At 39.4% G+C, this 19919-nt stretch overlaps 1 protein-coding gene across 2 annotated transcripts in view; it reads right to left on the bottom strand.

Annotated features, from left to right (window-relative positions):
- Positions 1 to 3083: 3083 nt before the first annotated feature.
- The window catches only part of KLHL14 (kelch like family member 14), a 60600-nt gene continuing 43764 nt past the window's right edge, over positions 3084 to 19919 (bottom strand). Inside the window, exons 5-10 of one of the 2 annotated variants that reach the window (XR_014529283.1) lie at positions 18902 to 18980; positions 10874 to 11064; positions 10613 to 10771; positions 7996 to 8153; positions 5544 to 6323; positions 3084 to 5168 (exon numbers count right to left, since the gene is read on the bottom strand). Coding sequence is in view for 1 of the 2 variants with exons in the window: in XM_083517767.1 (XP_083373893.1) it covers positions 6183 to 6323; positions 7996 to 8153; positions 10613 to 10771; positions 10874 to 11064; positions 18902 to 18980 (728 nt within the window). In the remaining variant the exon portion in view is untranslated. Of the gene's footprint in view, positions 5169 to 5543; positions 6324 to 7995; positions 8154 to 10612; positions 10772 to 10873; positions 11065 to 18901; positions 18981 to 19919 lie in introns of those variants that run through there. The other variant, XM_083517767.1, reaches the window with a different exon arrangement.

Raw genomic sequence — 19919 nt, 5'->3', positions numbered from 1 at the left:
TAATGCATATTCCTTTAAGATCATCTTCTTTGTATGCAAATCTTTTCTTCCTTTATTCTGTTTGTGTGAAAAAGATGGGTCATGTACCTTTAGGTTCTGTGTACAAATAAAAAAGAACAGGAACCTTGCAAATTATTTTATATGTGAAAAAGATTGTGTCCAAACTATGTATAAAAATATGAGTACTTTCACCTGGTATAGAACTGCATGTTCTGGTAATTAAATATTACACAGAAATATTACTACAGGGAATTAGAAAATGATGTATACACAAAACTCACATAACAAAAGGCAAAAACTGGTATTCAAATGAAGCAGTGACACATGAGCATATGGAATTCTACGATCTGATCCCGGCAGTGAATGATATTACGTTTGTGAATTCTAAAAGCCAAATGCTGTAACACACGTACTGTGTAGTTCAGAAGTGTCACATTAATATGGAATGGCATGAATTTAATCATTAATCTAGTTCATAATTGTAATACTTCAGACAACCTATTACATATGTAGGGGGGTAAATTACATTAAGGGAAACTTATGCCAGTTGAAGATTTGAGCAGTCATCATTTTTGTGGGAGAGCAAATATATTATTCTTTTGCTAGTGAAGTATCAACATCAAATCCTGTTTTGGATCAGAAGAAGCTCAGTAGCCCCAATCCAGTGATCCTCACCTATATCAGCTTGTTGGGATGCTGCTTCTCTTTGACAAAGTTAGTGTTATCAAAAGTTGCATATATACAAAGGGTAGCTGCAGACTGTGCACAAATATTTTCTAAGGCTTGCCCCTTCCACACCTGCTATTTGCAGCTGGTGCCAATGACAGCTTTTCTTTCGTTGCAAATAGAGGCAGGCAAATTTTGACCATGACTTCAGCCAGGGCAGGGGGTTGGTGTAAGAGATTTGAGCCCACCCCAGTACCAGCTGCTTTTTAAAAAATCAGCTCCAAACATTTTCACAGGGCTAACCATCTGACAAGTGTCACAGCTAATTTAGTCTGAGAGTTAAAATAGTCTGTGTGGCTTTTAAATGCTGTTTGGAAATGCCCTTCACCCCCTGTCAATTATAGCATACACTTCTCCTGCATAATACAAGAGCAAAACTCTAATCCTGTTGGTATTAGTATTATATCTGGCCAAGAGCTAGAAATGGGTTTTGCAATCTGTCTCCATCTTGTACCTACAATGTTCACTTCAAATATTGGGAGCACTTGCAAGTCTTGAGCAGCTATTTTAGAATTCATGCCAGCAGTTCTGCTGCTGCTGTGATTTCACAGTGTAGCTAGACCTATGGCCCGGGTGGGGGACCTTTTTCAGCTTCAGTCCCTTTGGGGAAACCTGGGGGCCCCTTGCCAGTGGCGGATGTGCTCAGATGCAAAAGTGATCTGAGCAATAGATGCGACTCTCATCTTTGCACAGAAGGCTACATTCCAGCCACACACAGTACCTTCAAAGCACATTTGAAGCACGTTCTTTCCCTCAAAGAATTCTGGACACTGTACTTTCTTGAGGGTTGCTGGGAATTGGAAGTCTGTGAGGAATAGACTGCAATGCCCAGAATTCTTTGAGGGAAAGAATGTGCTTCAAAGGTATACAGTCTCTGCAATCATATAGGGCAAGGTGACTTCCTCAGTGACTTCCAAGCACTATTTGTCAGTGAAACGGGGCAGGGATCAACCCACTCACCCCCTCCCTTCAACCCATCTCCCTTCTTAATGGAAAAAGAGCAGCAAATATACCTCTCCCACTTATCTAATGACACTACCTTATCTAGTGGGAGAGGGAAAATATCTATTCCCACTGCTCACATTTCAAATTATTTCATTACACTTACAGCATTTATTTGGGCAGTGAACTAGGAAGCAAAACAATCTGGAATCATGGGATGCACAAAACCATTTATCCAAAAACTACACAGAAAGTGTATAAATGTGAGGGGAGATGGAAGAGAGGAATAGCACTGCTTCTGAACAAGGAGGAGAAGGGAAAATAAACGCAGCCGAGCCATGGTTAAGCCACCATGTTGACTTGTAAAATAGCAAAAAATATATAACCACAGCTGGTCAGAGGCTAAGCCAATGTGATAATAATGCAATAAAAATGTGTTTATATTCAGTACCTTACAATTAAAATAATACACTGAGTGGACACGTCTCTCTTTGAGGTATATGCTCTTCTTTTGCTTCAGTAAGGGATACAAAAGATAATGTCCTTGCACAGCTTCTGTAGTTTTACTTTGCAATTCATGGCTGCTTTATTAATCAACGCAAGATGCATTCATTGAACTGGATTAATCCTGCATAAGTAATTTTTTGAAATTTCCTGCTGAAGTTATTTTTCATTTCTGTGAACAAATAATTTATTTGGATTTTCATATATCAGGATCATAGAGATTTGCCACAGTCAGATTTTAATTTTAGTTACATTTGAGTTGGCTTATATATTAGGGCACAGAGTTTTGCATGAGAGCCTCTTCTAAAATCTGTAATTGGTGTGGAACACTGACATGCACGGAATAAATCTGACAAGGTCCAGGGAGCCAAGTTCAGTTCCACTGATCAACATCTATGCTGCAGATTAACTGAATCTTTTATGGCATTACAAGCACTCTAGAATTCATTAGTGCATCTTCCCCTCCCACTAACCATTCTGACCTCCAGTACTAGTAAGCCTTCTTTGGGTGCCATAAATTTTAAAAACTTACAACAAAGCAAGAAGAAAATGAAATGTCCTTTTCTATTTCTTCCAACACACTTGCACACACCACCCGCCTCTCTTAAGTTTACGATAATTATTTTAAAAATATAAACATACAGCTACTTGCACATTCTGCCGCTTCTTTCTTTCTGAGACGAGGTCTCAGTTGCAAGGACAGACTTAGGAGTTGGCCTTTTAGAAGAAGGTGTTAAAAAAATGACATTCAATCCCTCAAAAGATTTGGTCTTCCATGTATTCATGAATAGGCCTACACAGTCATTTACTCGCCTAACTCAAATGTTCACACACCTACGTGATGAAAGGATCTCAAAACATTAAATGTTAGATTATTTAAATTCGTCAGCAGCAGAGATTTGTCAGACAGATGCATTAGTACATAAGTTTTTATTTAAAGTCCCCTCGCCCTACAAGCAAGCTTCATTTACACATTCTAGTACTGTACAAAATTTACATTATTGGTTACTTGTATGGTTTCCTTGGTCATGCCTTCCCAAAAATTAGAAAGATTTACATATATTCCTCATAAATGCTTTAATTATCTTTGTCTTTTTTTAAAAAAAGAACTTTTAAACGGACAAGAAATCCCCCATCTTTCCCATTAAAGTGGCATTTTAGCAGTGGCATGGGACAACATAGTGGCAAGTCCTGGTATTTTTAAACGCCATAAAATGTTCTCTCATTTGGAGTGGTAACAGGTTTCCTTTCCATATATTTATATATACATATAGATTTCTAAAAACCCTCCCCGCCCCCAAGTTATGATTGCACAACGTATTATTTTACAAGTAAATTTTTTTGATCGGAACAACACAAATAAATACAAAACTAACGGAGATTGCACTACGTAAGAAAAATGGGTTGAGTTTCCGGGACAAACACTCCAGCTTCAGGAACTCTGTAACAGGGACTTCACTATGTTTCCTTTTTTTCCTTCAGATACAGTTCCCTAAACAATTCATTTGCAACATTTGAAGAGACTGAATCTCTGCTAGTTTTCTGCAAGTGACAACAATGGAATTAGCATTAGCAAAACAACAGTAGCAGTAGTATTAAGAAATCCAGTATTTATTGTTATCAGTTTTATTACTTTCTTAGTAGCCTAAGTCTTATAGTTTGAGTTTCCTACCTTTCCTTTTGGTCAACTATGATGTATGACTTCTGCCTACTTGTACCCTGTGCCTCTCTGTTGTTCCCTCACACGTCTGAGATTTGAACATAAAGGTTTATTTTTGTAAAACTAGATTTGATTCTATATTGTCTTGTATTTCTGAACAGACAATTTTATTTTTCATACAGTCTATAGGTTAGTGTGTGAACTGGCTGCTGAAGGGGTGGTGCAGCTTGTAGGATCTGGCATAAGAGTCCTAAGAAGGGCAAAAAAAGAAAATTTATTTCCATCCATTGGTAGTAGGAATCAAATCATATTCCTATGCCCGTACTCTTTATTCCTGTGCAAGACGCCCAATGGGACTTGGATGGAGATAGGTAAGGACAAAGTGTCCCATTCTACAAAAGCCTTGCACAGCACTAATGTGAAATAGCTGTTTCTAGCACACTACACAAATATGACAAATACAGTGGTACCTTGGAACTCAAACGGAATCTGTTCTGGAAGACCATTCAACTTCCAAAACGTTTGAGTTCTGAGGCACGGCTTCCGATTGGCCAACAGCTAGGTTTTTGGACATTCGTGTTCCGAGGAATGTTCGAAAACCGGAGCACTTACTTCTGGTTTGTTGGCATTCAGGAGCCGAAATGTTCGAGAACGGAGCCGTTTGAGTTCCGGGGTACCAATGCATTAAAGTAGAAGAAAACATATAGGGTCTAACTTGATGTTAAACATTAGTGTCATTAAACCCTGATGGCCCTTTTTAATTTAAAAGAATCAGCAGCTTCTAGAGAGTGTAATTTATAGATTGGGAGGCATACTAACTGTTCCTGCGCCCACTGCTTCTCTGCTCCAAACCTCTCCCACCTACATTTCTCCTTGTAAGGTCACAAATGCATGTTTATCCTCAACACCCCTCCCATTCTGGGCTCAAAATTGCCTCAGTTGCACTGCCTATTAGAATTGAGTTGAGCTTAACTAAACTTTATACCTGTTAGTTCTATGCCCATATTTCTTTTCACCACAGGTACAAAGCTAGTTTATAAATATTTCAGTGTAGATCAGATTAAGGAATTACAGCTACTTGCCAATGATATGTGATACCACATAATCCACGTTTTAAGAAAGAATTTGTTCTTTGGTGTTAAATAGGGGGGAAATAACAAATCTATTAGTCAAAATGACTCAAATATTTGTTAATTTGTATCTGAAATTTATGAATTAATTTGAGGAATAACTTAAATCTTAAAAAAACAAGAATTACTTGTATAGGCCAGAATGTTTAAATCAGAACAATACAAAATAATATACAGAATAATAAAATGAGGTTCTATGGATTACTCTAGGGACATGGGTGGCGCTGTGGGTAAAACCTCAGCGCCTAGGACTTGCCGATCACATGGTCGGCGGTTCGAATCCTCGCGGTGGGGTGAGCTCCCGTCGTTTGGTCCCAGCTCCTGCCCACCTAGCAGTTCGAAAGCACCCTTAAGTGCAAGTAGATAAATAGGTACTGCTTTATAGCGGGAAGGTAAACGGCGTTTCCGTGTGCTGCGCTGGTGCTGGCTCGCCAGAGCAGCTTTGTCACGCTGGCCATGTGACCCGGAAGTGTCTGCGGACAGCGCTGGCTCCCGGCCTCTAGAGTGAGATGAGTGCACAACCCTAGAGTCTGTCAAGACTGGCCCTACGGGCAGGGGTACCTTTACCTTTTATGGATTACTCTGGATTTACACTAGTGCAAATAAAATCAAAGATTGGCACCAGTCCTAAAACCTCAATTGTGATACATCTGAAAAACTTCCACTTTTTTTCTACACTTAGGCATGGGGATTTCAGAGCAGACTATATGAGGGGCCAAACTGTTCAGAACAGAAGCATTCTCTGTTATGATCTGCCTTCTTAAGTTGCGTTACTTGCAGAACATGTCAGCAGCCACAGATTAGGGTTAAAATGGGGAAGCAATTCTGCAGTTCAATGCATTTGGGCACCTCAGTTTTGAATTAATTGTGAGCAACATCACCATGACTTCAACACAGATCCCATGCAGGTAAAATACAACGCACAATAGTAATTTTGTTCGTTCAGGCAGTGTTTGGATCTTTAGAATTCTTCTCTTTAAATTTAGAATTGATATGAGGGTTTATAGCAGAGAAACGTGAGGATCAGTCTGAAATGGTCATCTGTTAACATGTGCTTTCAAGCTCTGTCTGAGGTGGGAACTATACTTAGTCCTTTTTTAAAATCATAAATGCAGGTATTGGGGATAGGGTCTTGTTGTATGTAGTACCAGGAATTCTGTCCCTTAAAATAGTTAAGTCACCCATCATTTAACAGTGTTCATTTCAGTACTTCCTGTATGTTATTTATTGTACGGCACACACGCAGGTAGTATGACAGTGGAGCAAGCAGGACCTGCCAGGGGCTCAGCTACATCTCCTTCCAGCTCTGTCCAGGTTCCGTTCTCAGGACTGTAGCAAATGGTAGAAGATTTGTAGGCTCCCTGTAACACAACATAGTGTTGCTGAGGTAGCAGATAAATGACATCCAAGCAAAATTTGAACAGCTTCAACTAGAAAACAACTGGTCCTTGGTTGCTCTGCAACCTTTACAACTAATATGCACACACACTGCCTTGATTTAGTCATAACTTCAAAAAAACTATAGTAGAGTCATCTCGAAAGTAGGGCTTTGGGTGAGCCAAGTGCAAGGTAGTGGGAGCTTGAGCTCCTGACAGTCAATTGGGGGGTTCGGCAGGATGCTGGAAGTGATAACAGATAATCTAGTCAGCAACCCTGCTTTCTCTTTGTGAGAGACTCAGAGAGAGAATGCAGGAGGCAATAGCTGCTGCTTCTGCTGCTCCTCCTTCTCAGGAGTTGCAATGCATCATGACAGAGTGCCAGGGGCTTGGTAAAAACCAATCTCTGTCACCAGCCTGGATAATAGCACCCAAGAATAGCCAGATTCCCCCACATCATCTCTTCTCCCCATGCTTTTGGGGATATACTTAGTCTCTTTCCTCTCAAAGCAATAAAACTGCTTGATTATAAAGTTCACATCTGGAATAAAGGACAAATTCACCAAGGCAATAAATAACTGTGGCATAGATTGTTTGCATATTCTGCACATACAACTTGGCATGGTTAGAATATCACCCCTCAATTCAGAATTTCATTCTCACGTAAATAGCTTTGCAGCCATGTGTCTGGAAACTGGACAAAGGCTGCTGGAAACCAAAGCGTGGCTCACCACTATAAAATTCTGACTCTGGCTACATTTCATGTCCGATCCAGCTTCTTTCACTTTCCACATGCTGGCATAAGCCCGCCACTCCAAAAGGCTAGCTTGCATTGAGAGCAAAATGGGAACCTATGGCCTATCACTTGAGTCACTACTTGTGCTCCCACAACTGGAAGCATTCCAGACAATCAAGTGAAGAATTACCGTTATAGAGACTGAATTTCAAACCCTTTGCAGTGCAGCCAACAAAACCTGTTCCCCATTGGGGTTGGGAATACTACCCTCATTTGGCCAAGACACTCCATATTCCCTCACAAGATTTAACATCTTACCACCTGCAGTTTTGCAAAGTAGATTCTCAAAAATCCCATACTCTGAAATATACTGCCCTTGTGGTACAAAATATGTCGAATCCATCGCACATGTTTTATTTTACTGCCCATTTTATGCAAAAAAAAAAAATAAATGATAAGTATTGAAGGAGGGGATTTATCGCACTGACACTTCCATGATGCCTTATCTGCTGAACAATTGTAGTAATGGCATTGTGGAGAATGTGGCAAGAATTTTGAGTGACACTATGAAATTATGTCACCATGGGTCCTAAGAGCTATCTTTGTACCTCATGATATCTGGACAGTTTTATCCTAAAGTATCTCCTACTGTATTTTATTAACTGTGTTGTGTTCTGATCCATGTATACGATGCACTTTTTTAAGCCAGTAAAGGAGATTGATTGATTGATTGATGTTAATAGCTTAAAAAGAAATAATGACTACTGATTTTGCAAAGCAGGTTATAAATCAGCCAGATATTTTCCATACATCAAAGATTCTGACAGCAATTTATTTAGATATGTATCATTCCCGCAGAATGGTTGCAGCATGCTCTCAAATGATAACTGAGAGATCCATGTACGGACAAGGGATACATACCATACTCCAGCTGTAGCCTCCTACAAGGTAAATGCTGTCATCAAGAACTGCACAGCCAGGACCACTGCGACCCTCTAAAATAGGAGTTTGCAAAATATTCCATTGATCACCTTTTGGGTCATAGCATTCCACGAGCATGACATCAAGATGCGAAAAACCTGTACAACACAATTATCAAATAATGTGAAACCACTTATTTTAAGAGAATGAGCACATGGTACTTCATCAATGACATAAAAAGCTTCGCCCACCTTAGTAAGTTCATCATTAAAGACTAAATTGTAAAGAACAGGAGAAAACCTCTTAAAGTAAGAAAGTGAAATACTTTCCTTTTGTCATCTTCATCACAACCTTCAGCATTGAGCTAACATTTGCTTTTTTCCTTAATAATAAACAACATATTGGCTGCCATTAGTTGCCAAAGAACATTCACGGGGAGTTACTGATATATGAGATTAGAATGTTTTTTCTACTTCATGATACCAGGAGTGAAATACCAGGACTGAAATGTGAAGGTACTATGGAATATTTGAGCACCCCCTGCCCTTTATCTCTCTCACACAAGGCAGCTGAAGAATGGAAGAAGGAGAAATTAGAGTACAGAGATAAGGGAGAAACAATGAAAGGGAAGAAAGGTGTGTATTTTAGACAATAGTAGACATATGAGTAAAGCAAGAATGGAGAAATAATGAGAGGGGGAAAGTGGCCATTTTAAACAATGGCAGAAATTTGAGAAGATCAGAGGGTGATACTGAGAGGGGAAAGTAGCAGCTTAAAAGAAGATTTAAGTACAGTGAGAAGGGAGGTGGGAAAGGCTCTATAGCTTCTGTGTTATACCTATCTCCATTTCTCCTTGTTAAAGCTGTTTGTAAAAACTAAAACAAAAAACTCTCAGTGTTCTCCATCCCTGCTTAACTCAAGCCTCTGCTATTGTTTAAAACTGAATTTTTTCTTCTCAGGGTCTCTCCACCCTTGCTTTACTCAAACTTCTTCCATTGTTTAAAACATGCATATTTTCTCTTTTCTCTCTTCTCATTGTACACAAGCTTCTCCTTCCATGTGTGAGAGATAAAGGATGTGTAGCCATCAAATATCCTATAACAACCTTCACACAATGTATTTCACTTATGGCATCATGTATTGCCTCTCTTTGTTCCAGATTCAAAGTAGCAATTTAGAAGAGATAATTTATTAACAAAAAAACCCCAAACACCCATATATGTACAACATCCATCAATTGAACTTAACCTTCTCTAACTGAACAAGCTCACTTGACAGTCATGTTCTTAAGATTCTGTCATCTTAAAGATACAGTAACATACACCATCATAGCATGTTAGCACAAAGAGGGCTGCTGAAAAGGAGAGAGCAGGAGGGATAGAAATGTGTGTGTGTGTGTGTGTGTGTGTGTGTGTGTGTGTGTGTGTGGCCTGTATACAAGGGAGAGTTGAAAAAGGAGAAATGAGCTGGTAGGAATGGGGATGAAAGGTGATAATGGTGTACAAAGGGAGATGCAGAATTTAAGAGAGGATTGCTCAGCCCCTGCTCCTGCCAACCTAGCAGTTCAAAAGCATGAAGTGCAAGTAGATAAATAGGTACTGCTCCATTGGGAAGGGAAATGGTGTTTCCGTGTGCTGCTCTGGTTCGCCAGCAGCGGCTTAGTCATGCTAGCCACATGACCCGGAAGCTGTAAGCCGGCTCCCTCGGCCAATAAAGCGAGATGAGCGCCGCAACCCCAGAGTCATCCATGACTGGACCAAATGGTCAGGGGTCCCTTTTAAGGCATGGAAATGGGGATTATCTGTGTGGAAGGGAGAAATGAGAAGAAGAGGGGGGAGAAGAAAGGGGGGTGAAGGTGAAAAAGGTGCTTAGCAGTTATAAGGTGTGGGAGGAGGAAGGTGCAGGAGATTACCCTGGTGGTCGTTTGTGCAAGGTTACATGAAAGGGCGAGGAGGAGGAGGAATAGACATAGGGGTGAAGGTGAAAAAAGGTGCAAGGCAGGGTTGCAGAACAGGACAGAGGCTTCAGAAATGGGTTGGGAAGATGAATAGTGAGCTTAGTAGTTACATAGAGTAGGAAAGGGAAGCTGTAGAGGGTTAATGGGGGGAGGTCAGGGGTGTTGGCAAGTGGAGCAAGCAGGGGTGTAGCCCCTAGTAAGATGAATGCAAATAATGATTTTTAGAAATAAATTTCGTAGACAATTTTTGAGATGAGTGTGGGATTTTAAATGTTGTTAAATATTACCCCTAAAATTAAGGACTTGTTTCTTTGCAGAGCCTTAGCACAGCTTCTTCTCCAGCTTGGGAAACGATTTACAGAGGGAAATACTGTTGGCAATTTGGGTCAGAAATAATCTGTTTGTTACAGTGAATTTACGGTGATGACAAATCATCCATGCTTCTGAGTAATGGAAGTTCCCATTTTTGTATTATCTAAAGCATTCATTACTCATTTATTTAATGTAGTGAGATACACACACACACACACACACAAAGATGCTGGCTCAAGGATCATGCTAAATTGTGTGGCAGGGTTTTAAACTTAGTTAACTAACCTAGCAAAAATAGTGTTTATCAAAAGACAGAATATTACATTGTTTTGCTATTAAAAATGTGACCTTTCAAATGATTTCCTCCGATTGCATACAGTCGATCATTCATTACAGCCAATGCATGGATTGCTCTCTTTGTGTTCATATCTTGTTTTCTAGCCCAGACATCCATTACAGGGTCATAGCAGTACAGCCAGGGAACGTATTCACCATTGTGGACACCTCCTACAAATCAAATATACCTTCATTAGTTAAAGGAAGCACCCCACCTTAAAAGAATAACTGGGTTTTGTTTTGCGATGAAGGGGAGTTTAGAAAACAACTTGCCAGAAATATAGATTTTGCCATTATGTACAGCTCCTGCATGTGCCGCCAAGGGCTGTGGTAGGGAAGATACATAACGCCATTCATTTGTCTCTAAATTATAGCATTCCACACTTGACAAGTAGCCAGTCTCATTTCTCCCACCTATCACATACAAGTTTTTGTCAAGCCGACAGGCATAAAAACTGGCTCTCCTAGAGAAAAAACAAACAGAGCAGTTAGTTTCTAGCGACTAGAATTAATTCCATCATTCTGTCTTACAGAACTTATCACCTGCTATTCTAACATGAATCCCCCCACTTATTTATCCCTGAGAATATGGGTGACTTTCCCCAAAAAGGTTGCAGTGCACTCCCAACTCGGACCACTCCCCACCTCCCCACCCCAAAGTATCACCCAAAATTTCCAAAACTATTCACTTGTAATGATTTCTGGATTATCCATTGCAATTTCTTATTTCCAAAAAAGGAATCATTAGGAAAAATCAAAATGCCAACATCATAATGATTTTATGGAGCAGCTACATATGGAATACAAAAAAAGATAGTGTGGAGTTGGAAAATGTACCAAAAAGGCAACCAAAATGACCAAGGAGCTGGAGCAACTTTTCTACAAAGGAAAGTTAAGAATTGGGGCTTATTGATTTCAAAAAAAATGCAAGCAAGGATGGTGTGTGCAGAAAGGAGACAGAGAAAGGATGTAGGGTGTTTTGCAGGTATTTTGGGAGTTTATCTTACATATAAGTTGCTTGGGCAACAACATTTGTTAGTCCTGGCAGTTCAGCTTTGGAAAGTGGACACTTAAAAAGGTCTAGGTGGTGCTTGATTGAAGGCTATTGTGAACCAGCATCCTCTGTGATATCACAAGGGTTCATGAGGCACACTTCTCCTAGTATGCCTGATTAGAGGATCTGCAGGATTCTGGAGTGCATTCCAATGTTCACCCACTATATTGCTCCCCTTACTAGATGTACTAAATGATTAGGTCTAGAATTGTTCTGCCTCAAGCAACTGCTTGGAATACTTGTTGCATTGGTTCAAGTCAGTTCACACCTATACAGGGGGTTCCAGGGCATGCACACACAAAGACATTCACATGAAATGTCTGGTTCATTCTTTTTACTGCAAATGCTCCATACACAAGATGCTGAAGAGAACTCGGGCGCTCCTGCTCATGTTGACCTCAGTGTGTCCAGTGGCCTATTGGTGAACTGGGGTTTGTGACTGGACTGTGAAACGATTCCCTCTGAGCATTCTGTGTGTAGTCTTTCAGAAGAACAATTTATGTAGTGTTGTCAATTACCACACAATCACTTGGTGAAGCAGAAGTTTAACTTAAAAGCAATTTTATTGGCAGTGAAGATTTAAGCAAGAACTCATTAATGTTTAGGATATTTGGTTCCATGGAAGGATAACAGCAACTCAGTAAGATAAAGTAAAAAAAAGGGGGGGGGAGGGGAAAGATAGATAATGTAACAATAATAAATTATCTTGACATTCACTTTCTTTATAGTCCTTCATGGGTCATTGTTCCCAATTTACTAAGAGAACCACATCATCAGATTTTTTTCTTCAATTATCATTTTTTCCCTTTTTTCTGCACTACTGCAAATAGAACAACTTTCCTTGTATTACATTCTTGCCATCCAACAAAGGTTTATCTGGCTAACTCTCAACAAAGTTTTGAACATCTCCTTAGTTCCAGGGCAAGGAACCAGTATTTATGGAGACTGTCTTACCATGCTGTGCTTTCAAGTCATTTTTAGTACAGTACTCCTGAACGATCTATTTCTAAAAACATAGGAGACACTTCATTTCCCACACAACCATGAAAGCACCTTTGAGCCTTGCAACAAAGTCCATTTTTAGTCCAAATATGTTTTCTAGCAAATGTAGTATATCTTTCCTTTTTAACAGGATGTTGAGGCGATGAGCACTATCAGGATCACGGCCAACGTGAGGCCACTGAGAAACACAAGAGAAATCTCAGCATGCTGTGGGAAAGCCCTGAAAGTTTGCAGAAGCACAAGAAGTCTTTAAAAAAGACAACTTAAGACAAGCAATCCTCATACAAAAAAGCACTCTCCAGCTCAATGAGGATTTGAGGATTGAACATATCAGAATAGGGGAGGAGTGGAATGTCCTGACTGGAGACACTAGTTAGCTAGAACCCTGAACAGAAGCACTCCTATTAGGAAGGAAGATACACCTCAACATTTTATTGCAGGTTCCACTGGTTACTTCTGCATAGCAGCTTTAAGATTTGCATGTGAACATGCAGGGACCCACTTCCTTGAAAGATAAAGAGTACTGTTAAAATGCTCTTGGATTCGCAGTGACTCAGGCTCTCTCTCAGAAATGCAAAGTTCTCTTCTTGTTATGTGTGTATGCATTACTTTGCACACATCAGCGTCAATCATTTATTTGCTCCTTCAGTATGAAAGCTTTACTTAATACCAAGTGAATTTAAAAGGTTATGAATAAAACACTTTATTATCCTGTGAGAAATATGTATGTGAGACATATGCTTATTTTTTATATTAAAAAGATATGTTTTAACTATCCAAATTGAGTCAGATTATTTAAAACTTCATCTGATGGAGGTTATGTCTGTGTGACTAAGAGAATAAATGGTTGTTTTCCATCTCAGCTATCTTTAGAAACAAGTTTCCTCATAAATGTATCCTCTATGTGCATTCTTGACTTCATCCACATAGTGTCACTGTTAGGAGCAGAAATGTAACAGTCAGCCTGCTTCATTCTTCAGATTAAATGTGTATTTTATGGGCAAACTCCCAATAGTAAAGATTTTAAGTTTCCCTTATCCTTCTTTTCCACTAAATAAATTACACTTGAGCCATAGAGCTCTAGTTAATTAATGTAAAATTTAATTGCTATAAAAAGTCCTCCATGATAAAATATTGCACTAAAAATTCAGTTTAGAAAAGAAATCATCCCCTCATATACATCTAGTCCTGAGAAATATATTGCCATCTCTAGTAAAAGAAATTACATCAAATTACTCTTGTGGATCAGGATATTAGTCCAGCTACAGGTCCTGCAGTGGCTTGTGAAAAGTCTGCAATGAACTTAGCTAAATTTTACAATGCAGTTACATGGGAAAAGTAAAAGGAATTCTTTCCTGATCCCCAAAGGCAATGAATTTATGCCCTGAATCTTGAAGTTTGATTATCAGTCTTAGATTGAAAAGCTACCAGAGTTATTACTGATCATACCAATGCCAAGAACCCTTTTAGAGAGACCCTAAAATCAGCTGAAGTGATTTTAATCAAAAAATATATGTTATGTAATTTGACAAATTAGTCTTTCTTTGCTTTAGTGTGAGCAATGAAAAGTGGGTATGCTGGAATATAGGAGAATGCACCTGCATAGACTATTGGTGAGACTTTCTAGAAAGCTCTGGAAAAAAGACAGCCAAAGAGAGCTACCCTCCAGATGTTGTGGACTGCAACTTCCATCAGATCCAGCCAACATAGCCAATGGACAGGGGTGGTAGGAGTTGTCCGCAATATCTGAAGGGCACCACATTGGCTGCCCCATCTCTGGAAGATTAGGAGCACAGGATCCTGCCAGTTAAGTGCAGTAGCAAGTTTTACATGATGAGAGGGCAGAGACAGCACCTTCCCACTTAGTTCACTTCTCTGACCGTGAGAGAGAACACAACCAAAACCTATATCATGACCTTCTAGACAATCTCCTGCTGTAGGGACAGAAGCCAGGATGTGTTGCTGAACACACACCTGTCACAGGGAAACAAGTCTAAACCCCACATTCAATCTAATGGAACTATACTGATCCACCAGATTAAATAGGGGGATAAGGAAGCTGCTCCTGGAGAAACATCTGGAGAAAATCACAGCTGGAGGAGTCCATGAGGATGCTTTTGCCTCAAATATCATCTTTAGGACTTTGCCACTGTAGTTTTTGCAGGTATAGCTGTCAAAGTCAGCCAGGGAATATGAGAGTCCATTTGAGATTTCAATGACATGCTTTATTATCTGGACTTATGGTAAGGGATCACTTGCGCAGTTCCACTAGGACATTACCTCAACATCAACCTGAGTCTAGAACACACTGTGCAAGAGGTTCACTTTCTGGACATGAATGTGCAACTATTAATGGACATATAAGCACATCCTTATATAGGAAACCTACTGACTGTTACTCGTACTTACATGCTTCCAGCTTCCACCCAGAGCACACTAAAGAGTTCATTGTTTACAGTTGAGCTCTATGATACAACAACATCCATTCAGATTCATAGGACTGGACAGAGCCTCACAACAAAAATAATTCACATCAGACACCCAAAGTGAAAAATCAGATCAACAAAGCCAAACTGTTCTTAGGTACCAATCTTCTACACAACAGATCTAGAACAGAAAATGACAAACTACCACTTGATGTCACAACAGCCAAGCCAAAGCCACTCAAGCCTATCATCAATGATCTACAGTTCATCTAGGACAGACACTTCCCACACATAAGCCTTCAGTGGCAGACCTCCAGTTGCTCTCAGACAACCCCCTAAATAGGACAGATACTCAGCAGCAACAGTGGGCCATACAAGAGGTATGGACACAGGGGCCAGCTTCCTATTAAAGACCAAGAAGCTGACTCTGTTTACCATTTTATCAAACCAACAGTTTTGTGATAGGTCAGTGTTAAATATGTAATTATCTGCATTACATTTCCTTCTGACCTCACTGTTTACACCCACCCACAAAAAACCCCCCATGTAACATGCAATCCAGCAGCCTGTTCTTATGTAGAGGTAAGCTAGCTCTATGGCAGTCCATGGAACTGGTGGTGATAAAACAGTAGGAGTCATAGCAGAAGACTTACAATGGATTGAATAAAACAGAGGCCAGGACCCATTTTGTAACTTAATCTGTGAGACAGTGATAATGGCGAAGATGGCTTTTGTGTCACCACTGCATCTGCTCATAATCACCCAACATAGCTTTTCTAGGTGGTCAAAGAGCTATTACAACGGAGCCTTTCAGGATGAGTTTGCCAAATACTTTGCAGGAAAAATTGTTCCATTCATTCCAATTTACAAGCCACCGTTTGGCCAGGGCCATATTGTGCCTCTTTCATGCTACTCTATGTTTCTATGTGCTTCTTGATGTTTTGAAATTCTGGATGTTATATTGTGCTGTTTTTAACAACTGAAAACTAAATTTATTACATTGTTAGCTTCCTTGAAGGTCTCTTGGAATACAGAAGAGAAACAAATCTTCCAGGGCATGGAAAATCCTATCTGTGTAGGCGCATCCCCGTGTGTGGGACTCCAGAGAACTCATAAAAGAAAATATAGCCTTTCAAACTGTTCCGTGCTGCTTTAGACAGCCATTTTCTCTGATGTTTCTTCGCTTCCGCCATGCTTCTTTTCCTGCTTTCATTTTCTGAACCATTTCTTTGGAGGTGGTATAGCTGTGGCCATTGGACTTTCTGAAAGTTCACGGTGGGGAGGCAGGTCACCACCCTCCATCAACTTCTCAGCAAAATGGCCCCCCAGGTGAGCGGAGCTGACCACCTGTTACTGCTGGGCTGGCTTTGTATGGAAACTTGCTCATGTGCTAAAGTGGGGTACATCTAAGTCACAGATTTTCAGCCTCATCAGCATTGTACTAACTATGTCAATAGCTAGGACTTCAGCGCAAAGGACAACTTACGTCACAAAGAGGGTGCAATTGCACTTGAAGTGCAGTACTATAACCATTTTTTTAAAAAATGGAAACAATCCAGCAAAAAATAAAGTATTTAATTTGCATTAATTTCAATTGGAGGAAGTTAAATGCATACTTAACCCTCCTGATGAAATCAGTAGGACATAAATGGATCATGTCCCAGTTTTCTTAACTAACTAATACTGAATCTTCATTGCAGAGGCCCTTTTTGATTAGCATTCAGCACCCAGTGCAGTGCTGTGTAGAGGTACAGACTCTGCAATGCCCAACAGATGGTTGGCTGAATACTTATTGGGGAAGAAGTGAATCCATGTTCTCTCCCTCCAGAGAATGATTCATTTGGATGGGCTCTCCAGACAGGGTCACAGAATTTTATTCCCTATCATGTTTTAGTGTTACTGAATTTTTCTTGAAGGAGTTTTTATTTGCTATGCTTTCTGCTGCAGTGGCTCTTGGTTATATTTGTTTTAGTTTCAAACTTGATGTCTGCCTGTCTTATTATTACTGGTTTATTCATTTTTTATTTGCGATTATACTGCATTATCTTTACAATTACTGTTTTTATAGAAGCAATCTTGAGGGAGTTTTGACTTCTTAAGGCAGCATATAAATATTTTAAATAAAATAATAAATATATTGTTAAACAAATTCTTAATAGTTTTGTTGTTGTCACTCATCCTGAGAACTTTGTTATAGAGCACTATAAACAAACAAACTATTGCTTCACAGGAAGAGGAAAAAAAACATCCTTATTGCACACATTTTGTCATAAAAAGGAGAGCATAAAAGCTCTTTATTAAAGAATATGAATGACTAAAAACTGTCTTGAAAGGCACTTGACTTAATAAATTGGAAGTCTCCAAAGAAGTCACAAGGGACTAGTCAGTAAACAATTCACATATTTTAAAATGTCTAATCACATTTTCAGCAATACTGTCTTATCCTCAGAGGCTCGTACAACACTGAAATAATTGATCACTGTGAATTATGTAGGCTCAGCTAAGAGGGTGAAGGTTAATTATCTCACTTTAAGAGCCCGGCAAAGAAGGGTTTTGATAATTAGAACACCATTTTGAAACAGAATTTGGACTTCTAAATACTTCAAATGATATTTTAAATATCAGACAGGCTTATAAGAAAAATCTAAAGCTGTCCATTTTTTTTTAAAAAAAACCCCTCATGGTACAAGCTCTACAGACACTAAATCTGCCTTAAGTTAGAGGCAGTGAGGCTGTGACAAGTAGATTTGTTCAACTGGATAACGAGCTGAACATCTTCAATTTTTATGGATGTCCTAGCTAAAGTGTATCCCCAAAAGCTTTATATACTGTGCATCTGTGTTGTATTAGGAGTTGGATAATGGCTTGCATAATAACTACATATTTATAACCGTTCCCCAACCTAAAATCTAGGGAGTCCCTAATCAAGTCTCTCTCTATGGAAGAGGTTGAACAACATGGTGTAGAAGTGGATTATACATACCCACTTTAATCTGGTTTAAGGCCCAGTTTAGAAGTGGAACTTTTACTCTTCCAGGCCCAAATTTTAGAATACACTTTCCATTGCTGTCTGCTGGTGCTCTTCCTCATTCTCCTTTGCAGTTTTGCAAGACATTTTATACATTTAGGTGCTTGATTTCTGGTCCTTCACTGTTCCTTATTTTATATTTGGCTTCTTTTTAGTGTGATTACTGAACACCTCCATGCTTACCTGAGGTCTGAACTTTTCACAATCACCCTGACATTGTATTAAACAAGACGATAGATTAATACATTACTTTAATAAGTAAAATGGCTGGGGAGCAAAGAATGCTTATGGTGGGTGGAGAAGGTTCAGGACAAAGGGAGAAAGGTACCACCTTTGGTACCTCTCATCTTCCCCAGTGCACTTCTGCCAGCTTCTTCTACCACCTGATTATATGGAGTGGGCAGGTACAGGACCTAGCGGGTGCTGCCATTACCAGCCTAAGTGACCAAAAAGGCAAGGAATGGTTGATCTGCCAATGCATGCTGAAATTCAATGAAAGCAAAGCAAAAATATAATAGAAAATAGTAATTGTGAAATAGTTCAGAGATTTGAAAGAAACACTGTTTCTACAATTCTATGAAAAGGATGTAGCAGTTCAGCTTTTACTTGAAAGTACCTTCTTGTCAGCAGAAAAATAATCTAGCACTATTATATTTTATTTGCTAGTGCAAATCAATTTCAACACTTTCACCATTCGCTTTTTTCACCGCTAAGTTAAACCCCAACCATCTTCCTCTTTTAGGTAAAACAGCCACCCTTTCCCCAACCCCAAATATATAGCAAGCATTTACCTCTCTTGCATGGGTGGAAGTTGTATCCAGCTGTTAAATCTAGGATCATACCGGCTAACAAAGTTTGTACTGTGCTTTCCTGTAAAGAAATTAGTTTCACATTTAACTCTCTGTTTTCTGTCATTACAAATCACTGCAATAGTAAATTCCTTTCACTTGTCAATCTTTATGGAGGTCTTCTCTCTAGAGCAAAGCACGTAAACACACAAAATCAACAGCCTCTAACTACAGTTCTTAATAGGTATCTATGGAAGTAGTAAAAAACAAAGTATTTTAGCTCTGTCTCATAAGGTTCCCTACAAGTCTCTCTTTAAGACAGAAACCCACTAGCATTTTTTTTTAAGTGTCATAAATCTTATGACAATAGGAAATTATTGTTCTGAGGGAGATGGGCTTCTCGTGGCATTTCATGAATATTTTGTAGCAATCTGTAGAACCATGGGTATATCTGACAGACATTCTTTCTTGTCTCCCCAGTTTGCAGTGGGAAGAGGGTGATGTTGATTGCTTATAGGAAGGTGAACACATCTTTACTAAGTGCTCAGGCATCCTTACATTAGGGATTTGATGTTATAATCTTGAGATTTTCCCTTATAGGACAAAGAGGAAAATACATACTGCCTTTTAGAAGGATTTATATGTGCCATCTAAAAATAATGTATTTCTACTGTCCCTAAGTCACAAATAAAGCAAAACAAAGCAAAGGCTAATTGTGGAAGTCTACATTATCCTGACTACTAACCTCTGGCACTGCATGCCTTCAAGATATTAAGATTGCAGTATATTTTACATATAGATTGACATCAAAGCAAGAAGACTGGAGCAAGGGAGTGCATGGCAATTTCTGTTTAACACCTGAGCCTTCAGCACACAAGTATCTCAAAAAGCCCTCTTGTTTCTTGTATGTGTGACTAAAAAAATTGAATCACAGCTACATGACAACCCAATCATGTATCTCAGAAGGAAATAAATGTGTAGTGGGTAGTGCACCAGGTAAATAATTTTAGTGTAAAGGAAC

Source organism: Podarcis liolepis (assembly GCF_965112155.1).
Source record: "Podarcis liolepis genome assembly, chromosome: 8".
Taxonomy (NCBI): Eukaryota; Metazoa; Chordata; class Lepidosauria; order Squamata; family Lacertidae; genus Podarcis; species Podarcis liolepis.
Note: the sequence above shows the minus strand (reverse complement) of the source record. Positions and strands in the feature narration are given on the sequence as shown.